The sequence below is a fragment of the Paramacrobiotus metropolitanus genome, unplaced genomic scaffold (assembly GCF_019649055.1).
Source record: "Paramacrobiotus metropolitanus isolate TYO unplaced genomic scaffold, Prichtersi_v1.0 Parri_scaffold0000082, whole genome shotgun sequence".
In the NCBI taxonomy this organism is placed as follows: Eukaryota; Metazoa; Tardigrada; class Eutardigrada; order Parachela; family Macrobiotidae; genus Paramacrobiotus; species Paramacrobiotus metropolitanus.
Window position 1 is genome coordinate 627223 of NW_026570302.1, and position 13767 is coordinate 640989.

A 13767-nucleotide genomic window follows, 5' to 3' on the forward strand; every position below is an offset into this window, starting at 1 on the left:
ATCTAAACCGTTTACGTTCAGCAAATTGGGTTATGTTAAATGATTATTTATAATATCATTAATTTTTTGTTTCGGCGTTTGTTGAATTATCATCGTTTATTATCGAGTCACTGTCAACTGTGCACCAGCCCGAGTCGGAAACTACAGGAATCGAGTCGAACCCATCTTGCGGAGCTTCGCAATCCGCATCAGAACTGCTGAAAGACGGGCTTATCAGGTACATTGCATATACTGCTTTTCTCAATGCAAACAGCAAACTGTCTTCCGAATTAGAAATCGAAGAGCCAAAAGCAGGCAGTCAAGTTAGCTTCCAGTTCTGTGCAGCTGACTGACTGTTATTATACCATGCCTGGGGTAGTGCGGAAGACGGTAAGACAGTGATGCTATGGTTTACCTCAATTTCTGATCGCAAGTTGTGTAGGTAAACTCACTGTACACCTGCAGTTAGGGCCTTAGTCTCAGAGAAATCACAACTGCAGTAATGGCAGTACAGAAATGTAATTATTATGTGGTGTTCGTCAGGTACGGAAGACTGGATACTTCTACTTTCTGCCACAATAATGCCGTACAACGATTGCCGAACTAACTGCGTCGATATTTTGAGCGACAACGACCAGTTCCACCGTGGGCGCGTGGTGGATGTGGCCGACAGCGGACTGTTCATTGACGTCTGTTCTAACCGCCGGCGTGAACTCATCCCCTTCAACCGGATTTTTCAGAATGTTAAGCCGTTGATGGAAAAAGACCTGGCCGAAGCGTACGCTCACGCCCGACCCAACATGACCATCCCGGTGGACGTGCTGGTGCCCGAGACACCCGGCGGTCCATTGGCTTGGTTCCCCGCAGAAATCGTCAACATGATGCGTGGGTTACGGCATAAAACCTGCAGCACTGTCGTAGTCCAGTGGGTACAAAATGACGTACCGTGTACGGATCTGGTGCGATTGAACCGACTGCGTTGGAGACTGGCAAGCGATTGGTGGGCCACTATAAGCCGGAAAGGTCCAGTTTTGCGATCGGTTTCGGAGAATTGGCATGATGGTATTTGTGAGTTAGGCAAAATGAGCACTTGGTTACAACCAGTTGGACCAGGCGCCTTCGAGAAGCGCAGTGTATCGTTGCCGATAGACTGCTGCCATGTGGATGTCGATAAGCTGATGCAGAACCTGAAGGGCAAAGCGTGTCGTAGCGCAACCGTAGAGAACGATGACCGCCCAGTTTATTTTGTGGACATAAAAGACGGTCGTGTCTCGTACCTTTGGCGACATCTGCCTAAGGGAATTCTGCAGGAGATTATTTGTTTCATTGACTTCGCTCAGGTAAGTAACTCAAAATGCTGCTTACTGAGTGGCTGGGGAAATTTGCGGATTAAAGTTTTTAAAAAAATTTTGGGGAAACATCGGTGCAGAAGGAAGACAAGTCGACGTTTTTCGCATTTGGGACATTGTCAGTGGTCGAAAAAATTTCCTGCGCTTAGACCTTTGATTGATAATCGCTTACTTTTGCAGTACCAGGCTGGTCGATGCCATGACGGACTAATCGCGCGTATCCGACAAATAAGTGGACTGCTCCCTCAACAAAGGGCTTCCCTTGTGGAGCGCGAGGAATCAGATAATCTACTTGTGCTGTCGACAGCCGTGCTGCTGGAAGTGTTTTCCCAATTGGACACCCACACACAGACCGGATTACATACGTAACGTTTGTGCTGCATGGAACTGCGTCTTGCAGTCCCCTGTGTTGTCGGTCTGCATCGTTGTTGCGAACTCTGGTGGAAATCGTAACATTTCGCTCGCCGATAAGTTGCACTGCTTTTTGTTGTCACCTGTTCTCAAGTTTCTCCGCAAACCGACACGATACATTGTAGTGGACAATCGTAATACCTGGATCGATACCGGGGATTTTCTGGCGCTGGCGGAAATTATGCACTATGTTGGCCAGCGAACAGGGAGTCGATTGCGAACGGTTTATTTGGTGGGACTCCGTTTGAAACTCCAGTTCGATAAGATCCTTGACTCTGAGGAGTATAAATATGAAAAATGTCAACTGCATCGCCACAGCGCGGACGATAACCTTGGTTTATCCCTGCCCACCTATCGTCTGGTCGACTTCATCGCCGCTTGTGGTAGCATGTGGTGTGATACCATTTACCTGGTCAACTGGTGCCTCGATTTAGCTAACGCTAAGTTAGACCGATGGGAAAGGATTCGACTGTCGGTTAAGGTAACGAAGGGCTCATTTTCAGTGAACAGTGATATGGGCAGCGTGATATGGACTGTACTGGAGAAAGGTGTGCCGCAGCCACGTCAGGAGCAACTTAACGTTTTGTCGTCATGGTTGGCGTCCGTCAGTGCTAATGAAAGCCATCGTTTTGAGAAACTGCTAGCCTGTAGGGTACGTTTGGTGCGCTGACTCTCAGCCCTGTTTTGAAGTAGATAACTCTTCCATTTTCGGTATTGCCTGTAGGGAAGTTGTAATTTTTATAGCAATGGTGCTCTTCGGGGTTTAGTTATTTTTTAGGTATAATTTAAAACAGGAACGTTTTGTAGGCTCTATGTGCAACGCAGACAGCTGACCCGCGCCGATCTTTGCATTACCGCGGCAAAGAGTGGTGTGTTGACGGCCTGAAAGACCTGCAAAGGGAAAAGGTGACTCCGGTGGCACTGCACTTCCTGATCCGACTGGCTGAATATTTTCTTCGACGATTTACGATGGATGACGACTCAAATTATGACGATTACGGCGGTTATGATCATGCGTTTGCGGATGATGAGGGTGGAGGGTATCATGATTCAGATTAAGTGTATCAACACATCCAATTTTTATTGGATAGGGTATTAGTTATAAGGACTTACAGTTTTCTTGAACCCAGACGTAAATTTGCGGTATCGTCTGCTCTAATAATATGGAAGTTGTAAATTGTTTTTTTCGGGCAGTGCGGAAAGCTGTGGTCTGGGCCTGACTGGCCTTAATTGTTGTGAACTTCAATAGAACAAGCGATATTTCTTTTTTTTATTTGCAACTACTTTGTAATAAACTCTCTGGACTTAACCTGTTAATCTTGGGTAACCAGGTAGTGAAGGTACAAGTCTGAAGTTGACAGTAACTGGTGTACTTTTAAGTTTTAATCATATCGTACAATGCGAATAGCGAGTCTAACAATACCATTGCTTGCAAACTTGGTGTATGGCTACGTGGGAGGCAATCGTACGAAAAAACCGGTGAATGCTCAAAATTTTAACTACTGGGGACAGCATTTTAATTGTGGATTCATCCCGTTTGGGAAATGGGTCTATCGTGGGCTGCAACCGGCAGTTATTAGAACGGTTAGCCTCGAAATATCTGTCAAGATCACATCGCAATGCTGCGCACTTCCGGACCAAAAAACTATTTGCTAAATTCTTTACGCAACAAAAAATTTAAATTGCACTGCGTCCTATCCAGGTCAGCCTTACCAGTTTTGAGCACTGTAGTCTGATGTATGTTCCGTATTAGTATTACTCGAATGCATTGTCTGAGGTCACCCTTTTTAGGTTCAGGACACTAATTGTCCCATTTTTCTGTTTTTCACAGTCAGCTGACCGGTGTCTATGTTCGTATTATTTCGGCAAGAGTGTAACTTTCGTAACCAGATCGAAACTTCAAAGCTTTGTAATGAACTTTGTTGTACATAATTTTGTATTATAAATGATATTTCCGGCCGTGATCTCCAATTATCACATCGCATCTACACTGGGCTTCCACGGACGGTACAATACATTTTTGATTTTCTGAACCAGATAACGATATCGGTTTATTTTAGCAGCCCTGCAGCCGTATATCTTATTGTTGGCACTCCTATCAGTCACCTTGTTATTGTTGCTATCATATTTTTTCTTATGCAGTATTTAATGTTATTGAATCTCTTCGATTTTTATGGCATTTGTTTGCCTTACTTGCATGTTGGAAAGGGAGAAAATCAGAAAAATATTTACGAAGCGGCTGTTTTGCCGCAGTGTTTGCGGCAAAATAGCTAAAGGCTATTTTAACGCAGTGTGCGGCAAAATAGCAAAAGGCTATTTTGACACACTGTAGAAAACTGCGGCAAAATAGCCTTAGCCAGTATTAAATACTTAGCAAAGGCATACTTCTGAAGTAGGTATCAAATGCAGATGGCGCTGCTTCTCTCGGTTTGGGCAGCATGTGCGCTCACTGTAATGAACGGCAGCTGCCAGGCAGGTTGACAATGACTGCCACACTGCTGCTGTTTTTCAAATTATCTCTCCCACATCCGACATTTACGTCCTGCAAATTAGGTTACGTTAAAGGCTTATTTGCGATATTTTTCAATTTGTTTCTGCGTTATCGAGTCACCGTAGCACTGCGCACCTGCCCAGGTCGGAAATTACAGAAATCAAGTCAGACCCCTCCTGCGAAGCTTCGTTATCCGCAACAGAACCGCTGGAGCACGAGCTTTTCAGTTACCCGGGCAGGGCCGTAGCGAGGGTATAGGCGCACTGGCGCGCGCCTACCCCTTCTCGGCCAACTTTTGACTAATATTTGCGCCCGAAACTGGCGCACAGGCGCACGGGCGCAAAATTTCTGGATTTTTCAAAGGGCGCAGCGGGCGCCACTGGCCATGCGCCCGTGGCGCAGAGTGGACTTTGGCCGATGTGCCTTGGTCTGAGGTACGGCGATCAGGAACTATAATAATTAAACTATATTTTATATTACTGTAATTAAAGTAGTAAAGCGCGGCCTGTTTATACGGGCGCAACGGGCGCAGGCTTCGAAATTTATGGGCACAGTGGGCTCAGACTGACCTTCGAAGCGGGCGCAAATGGCGCAGCCAAATTGCGCCTACCCCATCCCACGGACCTCGCTACGGCCCTGGGTACCCGTACAGATACAGCAGTGAAGCATATACACAAACTTTCTTTCGAAGCACCCAGAGACTTCAGAAAACTGTTCGTTTTCCATGACATTAACAATGTAGCACTAAAAAAGGTTAGAATGACCGTAGTTCCGTGTATCGAAAACTTTGAAATTAGTGACAGTTACAGTGTATAAATGAACGGTTTGCAACTGGAGCAGTACGCATCCCAGCGACAGTTGGTTCAATATTCTTCAGTGAAGAACTGAAGAATATACTAGATCTGAGCCGACTGTCGTCCGATTTGGAACTCGAAGAGCTAGAACGTAGACAGTTAAGTTAGCTAAGAGTTCTGTGCAGCTCACTAACTGATATACCAGGCTTATAACGGTAACAGAGTGGTACTACGGTTGATCTCAATTTAGATTGCAAGTTGTGTAGGTAGACTCACTGCAGGTAAACTAAAGTCCCAGAAAATTCCCAACTGCAGCAATAGTAACAGCTATACAGACATGTTATTGTTATTTGGTGTCGTCAGGTGCTGAAGACTGGATACTTTCCACTTTCGGGCACAGTAATGTCTTACAACGATTGTCGAACTAACGGCGTCGATGTTCTGGATGCCGACAGGCAGTTCCACCGTGGATGCGTGGTGGACGTTGCCGACAACGGACTCAGCATCGACTTTTGTCCCAACCGACGACGTGAATTCATCCCATTCAACCGAATCTTCCAGAACCTCAAGCCAATAACAGAGCAGGACCTGGCCGATGCCTACGCTCACGTCCGTGCCAACATGCAAATCCCGGTGGACGTGCTGATGCCGGAGACACCAGCCGGTCCGTTGGCCTGGTTCCCCGCAGGAATCGTCAGTGTGATGCCCGGTCTACGACGTAAAACATGCAGCATTGCTGTAGTCCAGTGGGTGCAGAATGACGTACCGTGTACGGATCTGGTTCGGTTGAACCGACTGCGTTGGAGAGTGTCCAGCGACTGGTGGACCACTGTAGGTCGGATAGCTCCAGTTGTGCTGTCCTCCTCGGAGAACTGGCATGATGGTACCTACATCTTGAATAGAATGAGCACGTGGCTGCAGCCACTGCGACTAGACGCCGTCGAGAAACGTAGCGTACCTCTGCCAGCAGACTGCTGCCATGTGGATGTCGATAAACTGTTGCAGTACTTGAAGGACCAGGCGGGTCGCCGCTCAGCCACAGAGTACGATTATTGCCCGATTTCTTTTGTGGATATAGTGGACGGGTGCGTCTCGTACCTTTGGCGACGACGACCTAAGGGAATGCTCCACAGCAGCACTTATTGTTATCTTGATATCGCCCAGGTAACCCAGAACTGCTCTTTACTGAATGATTATGATTAAATGCGCATTAGGGTTTTCTCAGAGATAAATCGGTGCCGAAGCGAATTTGGAAACGTTGGGTTTGATTAGAACTTTTGCCGGTCAAGCCGTTGGTTGACAGTAGCTTTTTTTGCAGTACCAGGTCGATCGATGCCAAGCGACCATACTTTCCGATATACGACAATTCAGTGCCCTGCAGATCGAACACAGCATGTCGCTTGTAGAGCCACAGGAAATTGATGATATGCGTGTGCTGACGTCAGATGTTTTGCTGGAAGTGTTTTCCCAGTTGGACACCAGGACGCAGACCGGATTACGCAGCGTTTGTTTCGCATGGAATTGCATCTTGGAATCACCCGTGCTGACGGCCTGCATCGTTGTTGAAAACTCTGGGAACTATAAATATTCGGTCGGCGACAAGTTGTACAGTTTTCTGATGGCACCGGTTTTCAAATTGTTCCGCAAATCCACACAGCACATCGTGGTGGACGCTCGCAATAGTTATACGGATACCGGGGATTTTTTTATGCTAATGGAGATGATACAGTACGTTGGTCAGAAGACAGGGATTCGACTGCGAACCGTACATGTCGTGGGACTATGTGTGACTCTGCGCTTCGGCAATATTATGAGCTCTGAAGAGTGCAAATATCATAAATGTCAACCAGGTCGTTTCAACACTGATGAAGGCAGCGGATTATTACCGCCAAACTATCATCTCGGCGATTTCATCACAGACTGTGGTGGTATGCCGTGCGATGCGATTCGTCTGGTCAACTGTAGTATCAATCTGGATTGTGCTAATATTGATAACTGGATGAGGATCCGGTTGCCCATTAACCTGGCGACGTCTAACTTCCCCGGGAGCAGTGATCTGGCCAGCATGATATGGGATACTGTCGAGAAATGCCTGCCTAGGCCTCTTGATAAGGATAAGCAGCTCCAGTCGCTGTCAAAGTGGCTAAAGTCTGTCGCTGCGGATGCGAGCAAGGGTTCTGTGCGGAGGTTCGCCGGTGCCGGTTGTTGTGGTACGACCTGGGCTGGTGGCGTTTGTATGGCCGTTCGGATTGTTGGGTATCCGCGGCCTGCCTTCCCTTCGTACTCCGGCTTTCCGATTGTGTACTGCCGGACATAGTCCCGGAATTCTGCCGGTGACTTTGGTATCCGGATGTTCAGAGCGCGGCGCAGTTCCGGCTCTTTCACATTCTCTCGCAGGAAGTGGAGAGTCATGGTGTCGTACGTACTGGCGCGAACGTACTGCAGGGTACGTACTGGCGCGAACGTCCGCTCGCGTGTTTTGTTTCCACATAATTCCAAATTTCCAATATCTGCATTCGAATGGTACTCTATCTGTGCGGAAAATCAGATTACATTTTTTAAAATACCGATTGACCTTTTAAGGTTTTACCGTGTCCGCCCCTACTTTAGGGGGAGTAGGAACAGCAAGAAAATTTTCTTACCTTACGTATGAGTATACGTTAAAAAAATTTTGTTGCTGAGCAGGATATACCGGTATGCAGTACACTTTCTTTAACCCAAGATTATTATGACTACGTATCAAGCCAAACACAAAACTTCGTTTCGATACATCAGGTATAGCGATTAATAAATTTCAACTATCTATACAATATTTTGGAAGCGGAAAATACTTACGTTGCTGGGTAGATTAATGATCTCAAACAGGCACCGCGTGTATCTGTATTAGGCACTTTATGACTAAATCTTTATGTCCGTGTTTAATTTCAAATAATATAATTTGCCCCCGCTTGCACTTCCATTATTCACTTTTCGCTTTCGTTATTCGCTTGCACATTTTGCCATTTATTATTTATACAATCCCGAATAGTTGTAACTTAGTTTTCGTCCCAACGTTCACGCTGCCGCCACCAGTCTTGATCTGTCGGCAGAATCAATGTGATACTTACTAATTCTACTGTAGGCGTCCGTCTATGAACCATACTTCGATAAATCGTATCCATGGACTCTCAGCACATTACAGTCACATTTTTGGGCTGCCCGTTATTTAAAACGGCTTTAATTTAATTAGCGGGGAGCCCATATATGTGACTGTAATGTTGTTGGAAGCCCATATATAAGATTTATCGAAGTGTACTGTATCCAAATGACCACGTATATGAAAAACGAAAGTAGGCTGGCCAGTACGAAAATCCACGACACCAGCAAAGGTCTAGCTATTAACTGCAGCTTTTGCGTTTAATTGTGATGATGGATCATGGGATGTTAATAATTTTGGTAGACATTGTGTGCAACACAGACCGCTGACCCGCGTCCATCCTCCCATTACCGCGGCAAGCAGTGGTGCGTTGACGGCCTGAAGGACCTGCAAATGGAGAAGTTGTCCGCGATCGCGCTTCACTTCCTGGTGGAACTGGCTGGATACTGTCATCGACGGTTGACATGGAATAATGACGATTACGGCAGTTATGATCATGGAGATGAGGAAGGCTATCTTGATGCAGATTAGTTCATTAAAGCATCCCATTTTTTTGTTGTACACCATGCTGGCTAGGACGACTAGTTTCTGTGGTTTATTTTTGCTTTCTTCTAGAACCCAGACTTACATTTGCGCTGTCGTCTGGCCTAATAATTTTTTAAAGCTTTTTTGTTTTAAAGGGGGTGATGATTGGTGTGGTATAAGTTTAAAGTGCGACCGGCCTTAGTTATTGTGTACCACTTCTTCATATAGAAGTATAATACTTACGGTTTTGTACTACGAGTACAGATTCATGTAACGTCCAATGTTTTTTTTATGGTTTTGCAATAATTATCGTCTTTGACTTGGACTTACGTTCTAATTATTATACAGTCTTAACGCTGTACGGTGTTGTGTAACATGTAACATATCATTCGTTCTTTTAATCCGAAATAATTAAGTGCAGCGGTATAACTGAAACAGTTAAAAAACATTAATTTTGACCTCTTGTGCATGAGGTCACACTTAATCGGTTCGCCATGCATTCACTCGGAATTAAAGTTAACAGGGAATGGTGTAACTGGTATACAGTAGATACTTTTATTCGTATAATGGGGGTAGCTAATCTAGTGACACGGTTGCTCGCAGAATTTTGCGGTTGGGCTTTCATAAATGGTACAACTAATCAAGGAGTATCAAAGAGTTTTCATACGTCTAACAACATTTTTAAATGATGCGTTCATTATACAGATTGGGGAAAGGACATTCGGTCGTGGGTTGCAACCTGCAATAACCGCACACTGAACCTCGAAACGATCTTCAAAACCATATCGCAATCCTACGCCCTTTGCTTTTTTCTACTTACCCAAAATTTTTAATTCTGATATCACACATGAAGACAAAAAATTTGACTTACAATGCGTTCTACTCGGCTAGTCTTGTGCTTACCAGTTTTGAGCACTATAGGCCGATTTGCCATAGTCGACCAAGTGAAAGGTGTAAACATTGCGCTGACTATGCGATGTGTTCTTTTTGCTGCGATGGACGACGTTGCCATGGATGAGGACCAGTGATCCTTTTGGTGCCGGGGCTGCTTCGAAGCGATCCCAAGCATAATCCGGCTGCGATCCAATCAGCTGTGTGAGTTCGGTACTCTGGGGATCTGGATTCCTCACAAAGCGGGATGTCGGCGGCACTATAACACATTGCAGTTTCTCGAATTGTGAATCGAGCATGCTACCGCTTTGACGTGACATGGAATATTTTTAGAGGAGTACATACAATGTGTCAGTCTTATTGTTAATGGCTGTATAGAGTACTATTAATAATTAACAGCTGCAATATAATGCCACGTGTAACGGCTGATTTTACGAACCATGTTGAGATCCTGGAATAAAATACAGACAACCGTTGTCTGTTGTGGCATCATCCAGCGGAATCCAGAATCCCAGCAGGCCGGATGGTGGATCCGTGTAGAGAAACGTAGAATCTTGATGGGGCAACACTTCCTGGCCGATTTCTGTTTCAAGAACGTGGCAGTTGTTAAAAGATGTGCTTGTCTAGGTATTGCTTAATTAACCTGGGTTCTTGAAAATATACATGCTCTGCACGAGACGTGGATCGACCAGTCCAAGTTGACGGCATAAGGCTTGCATTTTCTGGCTAAAGGTCACATTTTTAAAGGCAGGCTCCAGCCAGCCTAATGCATGGCCTTAAAAGTACCTTGAATTAGACAAATAAACAAAAGCAGAGCGCCAAATGCTTTCTGTCGATTAAAGCGATAAAAGTCTACCGATTTTGTTTAGAGCCGAACGTTTTTCTCTGAGAAGACCACCGTGTTCATCCACAGCATCCGGTTCGAAGAAGTAGCAGATCTTGTCGCCGCTGCTCATGAAGTAATCATCCCGGTGTTTACCATCTTTGGCGGCTGGACGAAAGACATGCTGGCTGTATTCGTGTGGATCCATTTGGTCTACCAATCGGGCAATGGTGGCTTTCATAGCGTCGATATCGGCATCGCCAACAAAATTGGGTATCACCGTGTAGCCATTCTCATGGAACTACGTATAGAAGAACAATTCAAAACACGACTTTATTCCATCTAATGCTCCACAAATAAATGGCGAAGTACAGCACGGATATGGTTACTAACTAACTCGTAAGTAATAATATCCGTGCTGTCGACTGTGTCGAGAATATAGGTTTTCTCTAATGTATTTTCGTAAGCTGTGTTCTTTTAACGAATGTGTTTTCGTAATTACGGAAAGCTTTACTGCCCAAAATATGTACAGTTAATAACTTCACACTTCGTACCTGCTGTAAGTAGACGGCGAAATTCATTTTTGCAGCCATTTTCGAAAAAGTTTGAACTCTTTTTTTGCCAAAACGGGCAAAACCAGTATGCTGCTTGTTTTGTCAACTTATCACCGCGTGGTTATGCTTGCTTTTACTTTCCAGAGCTTGCCATACGAGCACTTATACGAAGATCAAAATTGTAAGTATATGACTGTCTTCGTGGGTATTTACTATTTATAACAGGTGGCAAGGCAATGTACTGTAGATAAGATGTTAACCGCAAAAGTCGACCCTTGTACTTGAACTAATTGATTAGATGCGGATTGATAAGCAATAACACCTAGCCACAGCATCCAGATCAAGCCTTCTAGAAAACCTAAGCTCAAGATGAACCTGCTACAAACCTATTACAAATTATTGTGCAACTCTGAACACGTACAAACAACAATTCCTCAACAATTCGTAAATTTTGAGGCAGGAATTTCTGTGTTTTATATTTAGCAGTCCGGATCAGCAGATTTTTTGCGTGCATTAAGCGATAAGGTATTTTCAAATTATTGACCGATAAGACTTTGTAAAAACCGTTGTACAAACTTTTGTAAATTTTATACAAACTATAAACCGATGACATGTTGTTGATTACTTTAACACAAACTTTACTTTTCCAACGGGTAACAATTTAGATTATCATTTTGCTTCATAAATTATTAAATATATCGACAACTGCAGCAAGGAATTTTGATTCGGTGGCGTTTGTCTCGTTGCTCGTTTGATTCCGGGTACTAGTAAGAGTAGTGGTTGGTGTGGCTAGTATTGCACATGCTTTTACGGTGTGCTAAATAACTTCAGGATACGGCATTTCCTATTTTTCCGGTACAAAAGCGTTTTTGATTAAAGTGCTTTCAGAAGGGTTAGGTAGTGACCTAAAAATATTTGAACCAAGATACGACATGGTTACTTATATAACCAGCATTTCAACCTTTCAACTATACGTCTACAATTGACACGTTGCAAAGCGGAATCGTGTATTATTGCCCTGCATTCTGCAAAGCAAACCAATTACAGATCCACGATTTTATTTTGCATGTTTAATATGCATACGCCACTTACAAAGTATATGCGCGCTTAGGTGTTTATAAAATCCGATTAATTCAACTTAACCGTAACAGTATAACGGCTGTAACCTGTGCTTACGCCTGGCATGAACTGTATGTGTTAACTGAGGGTTTGCCATATTGGGTTACATATTAATATACCCGCGGTGAGTACTCGATATGTATTTGCTTTGGCACTTCGATAAATTACTTCCTTATGGCCTACGGCTCTGCGATGGTGAAGCTCTGACACTGTAATAGGTATTACTATTAATAAGTTCTAATTACCGAAATATACAGTAAAATATACAATATTATTAAATTATTAGAGTAGACTTAAATATACTATTACTGCATTAATGCTCGTAATTCGAAATTATAATTTTATTCTCATATGACGGAACGTACACTGCTATGGGCAGTGGTTTTTAAAAGCAGTTTCATATATTTCCAGTTTTATTCAGGATGTATTAAATACGAGTAGCATCTGTACGTATTCATCGCTGCATCCTACGATGCTATAAAAATGAAAATTATTTAACGTTTGTAGCACTATGCAGATGCAGTACAACGTGCGTATTGCAATATGTACAAAGTTGTATCTGTAGTTGCTCCTTTCATAGATGTATTGTACAGTACGATCGCACATAAAAATCATTATGACATTGTACAGATACTGTTTATTCGTCGTATATCTACCTCCTCGTTTAAATCAATTTGGCGATACAATACCGTCACAAGTTTCCATAAAAGTGAAAGAATTGTACTGAATACACAGCCTCAGCCGACTGCGGAAATGGGTGGCCTAATCACACAGAACATTTCGTCTAAGTTGGCCGATGCTGGTGCTGTTCCCATGACAGAGGCCGCGTTACCGCGTTGGACGTCAATGCTGATCCGTTGGCGCAAAAACTCCGTCGTCCGTACCTCGCCTGTTTCCTGTTGTATCATCTTCCCTACTTCGGTCACCAAACGAGAAGCATCCGGTCCGAGTGGTCCAAGTGTTTCGACGCCAAATGCGCGGAACAGGTAATCTCGAGTGAGTTCCCGATACTTCGCCACTTTATCCTGCTCTGCGCGCGCCGCGGCTGCTCCCGCTTGCTTCGATGTTGCCGCGATGTGCGACAAAGCTACCGTGCACACACATGTGTCGTCCCAGGTCAACATCTTTCCTCTTTCCCATGGGACCAAAGTCACTCCGTCGGGGCGCTTGCCATTGGTTAGGCAAGTACCAGGTGGTTCCAGTTCCGTTTCAATACCGGCGGAAGCAAAGGCGCGTTTTAAAGTGACATTGATGCAGCTGTGCCTGGGCTTCCGGCCCCGGCTTTTTTTACAACTCAGGCCATGGTATCCTCGCGCATCGGCCCATTCACCACAATTGCAACGGTGTGGAATGGTGACTGGTACGCCGAGACGCAGGCCGACAGCAATTCTGAGTGTGGTGTCGTTTAGGAAGTTACCGAGGGATGCGGCTGGAAGTGCTTCCAGCCATGCGCCATTATCCTTAGTGCTCACACCTCGAAGACGGGCTTCACTTGACATGTCTGACTGAGCTGCCGCCAGGAGGGTTTCCACCGTGCCGTGGATGATCGGTTCATCCCAAATCTTCTGGTGTTTTCTGGTTTCGAAGGCCGGAAGGTCCGCTTTGGTCATTTGTTGCCACTCTTCTGCGGCGCCGCAACAATAAATTTCCGGGTCGAAATCACACTAACTCGCTAGTCAGTTTAGCCACTGAGTA

General features: G+C 44.7%; 2 protein-coding genes across 2 annotated transcripts; one reads left to right on the plus strand and one right to left on the minus strand.

The window, feature by feature from the left end:
- The first annotated feature begins 7 nt into the window (after positions 1-7).
- On the plus strand, positions 8-2985 carry LOC129595795 (uncharacterized). The gene is made up of 4 exons (XM_055492906.1): positions 8-217; positions 523-1319; positions 1509-2391; positions 2547-2985. The coding sequence occupies exons 2-3, from the start codon at positions 561-563 to the stop codon at positions 1695-1697; spliced, it is 948 nt and encodes a 315-aa protein (XP_055348881.1). The 5' UTR covers positions 8-217; positions 523-560; the 3' UTR covers positions 1698-2391; positions 2547-2985.
- A 6191-nt stretch (positions 2986-9176) lies between these two features.
- Positions 9177-11116, minus strand: LOC129595781 (phytanoyl-CoA dioxygenase domain-containing protein 1 homolog). The gene is made up of 6 exons (XM_055492890.1): positions 10954-11116; positions 10433-10700; positions 10220-10351; positions 10016-10159; positions 9589-9835; positions 9177-9424 (listed from the first exon to the last, which is right to left on the minus strand). The coding sequence occupies exons 1-6, from the start codon at positions 10990-10992 to the stop codon at positions 9367-9369; spliced, it is 888 nt and encodes a 295-aa protein (XP_055348865.1). The 5' UTR covers positions 10993-11116; the 3' UTR covers positions 9177-9366.
- Positions 11117-13767: the final 2651 nt, after the last annotated feature.

Excerpts from the sequence above, each read along its gene's own strand:
- LOC129595781 (XM_055492890.1), bottom strand. The coding sequence starts at position 10,992 with ATGGCTGCAAAAATGAATTTCGCCGTCTACTTACAGCAG. Across the intron at positions 10,352-10,432 it reads TTCGGCTCTAAACAAAATCG|GCCATGCATTAGGCTGGCTG; the intron begins GTAGACTTTTAT and ends GGTACTTTTAAG. Across the intron at positions 9,836-10,015 it reads TATTCCAGGATCTCAACATG|TGCCGCCGACATCCCGCTTT; the intron begins GTTCGTAAAATC and ends AATGTGTTATAG.
- LOC129595795 (XM_055492906.1), top strand. The coding sequence starts at position 561 with ATGCCGTACAACGATTGCCGAACTAACTGCGTCGATATTTTGAGCGAC. Across the intron at positions 1,320-1,508 it reads GTTTCATTGACTTCGCTCAG|TACCAGGCTGGTCGATGCCA; the intron begins GTAAGTAACTCA and ends TTACTTTTGCAG.